The 334-nt window shown below is 57.2% G+C and overlaps 1 protein-coding gene across 1 annotated transcript in view; it reads right to left on the bottom strand.

Annotated features, from left to right (window-relative positions):
- LOC109834637 (leucine-rich repeat extensin-like protein 7) overlaps window positions 5–334 on the bottom strand; it is a gene marked incomplete at its 3' end in the record, with an annotated part of 768 nt that continues 438 nt past the window's right edge. Inside the window, exon 2 of the mRNA XM_020402670.1 lies at window positions 5–331. Coding sequence (XP_020258259.1) covers window positions 5–331 — 327 coding nt within the window. The remainder of the gene's footprint in view (window positions 332–334) is intronic.

The raw sequence follows: 334 nt of genomic DNA, 5'->3' as shown, positions 1-334 counted from the left end.
GTTTTGTCAGCCGTCCGATCTCCGGCGGCAAGCAGGAGGAGAGATTGGAGTTCAGGAGCACGATCTGGTTCAGGGTTTCGGCCATGTTCCCGATTGACCTCGGAATGCAGCCTGTCAGTCGGGTGTTGGCCAGCACGAGGACCGAGACGGTCGAGTTGCCGATGTTTTCGGGCAGAGCGTACTGAAAATTGTTGTTGTTGACGAACACGGCGTCTAGTTTCAAATCGAACAGCCTGTCGGGGACGTTTCCGGCGAAGTCGTTGAAGCGGACGTCGAGGTATTTGAGAGAAGGGATGTCGAGGACGACAGAGGGGAAGGGGCCGTGGAGGCGGTT

The sequence above is a fragment of the Asparagus officinalis genome, chromosome 3, assembly GCF_001876935.1.
Source record: "Asparagus officinalis chromosome 3, Aspof.V1, whole genome shotgun sequence".
Lineage (NCBI taxonomy): Eukaryota > Viridiplantae > Streptophyta > Magnoliopsida > Asparagales > Asparagaceae > Asparagus > Asparagus officinalis.
The sequence above is the reverse complement of the archived record's forward strand: the minus strand, read 5'-3'. Positions and strand labels throughout refer to the sequence as shown.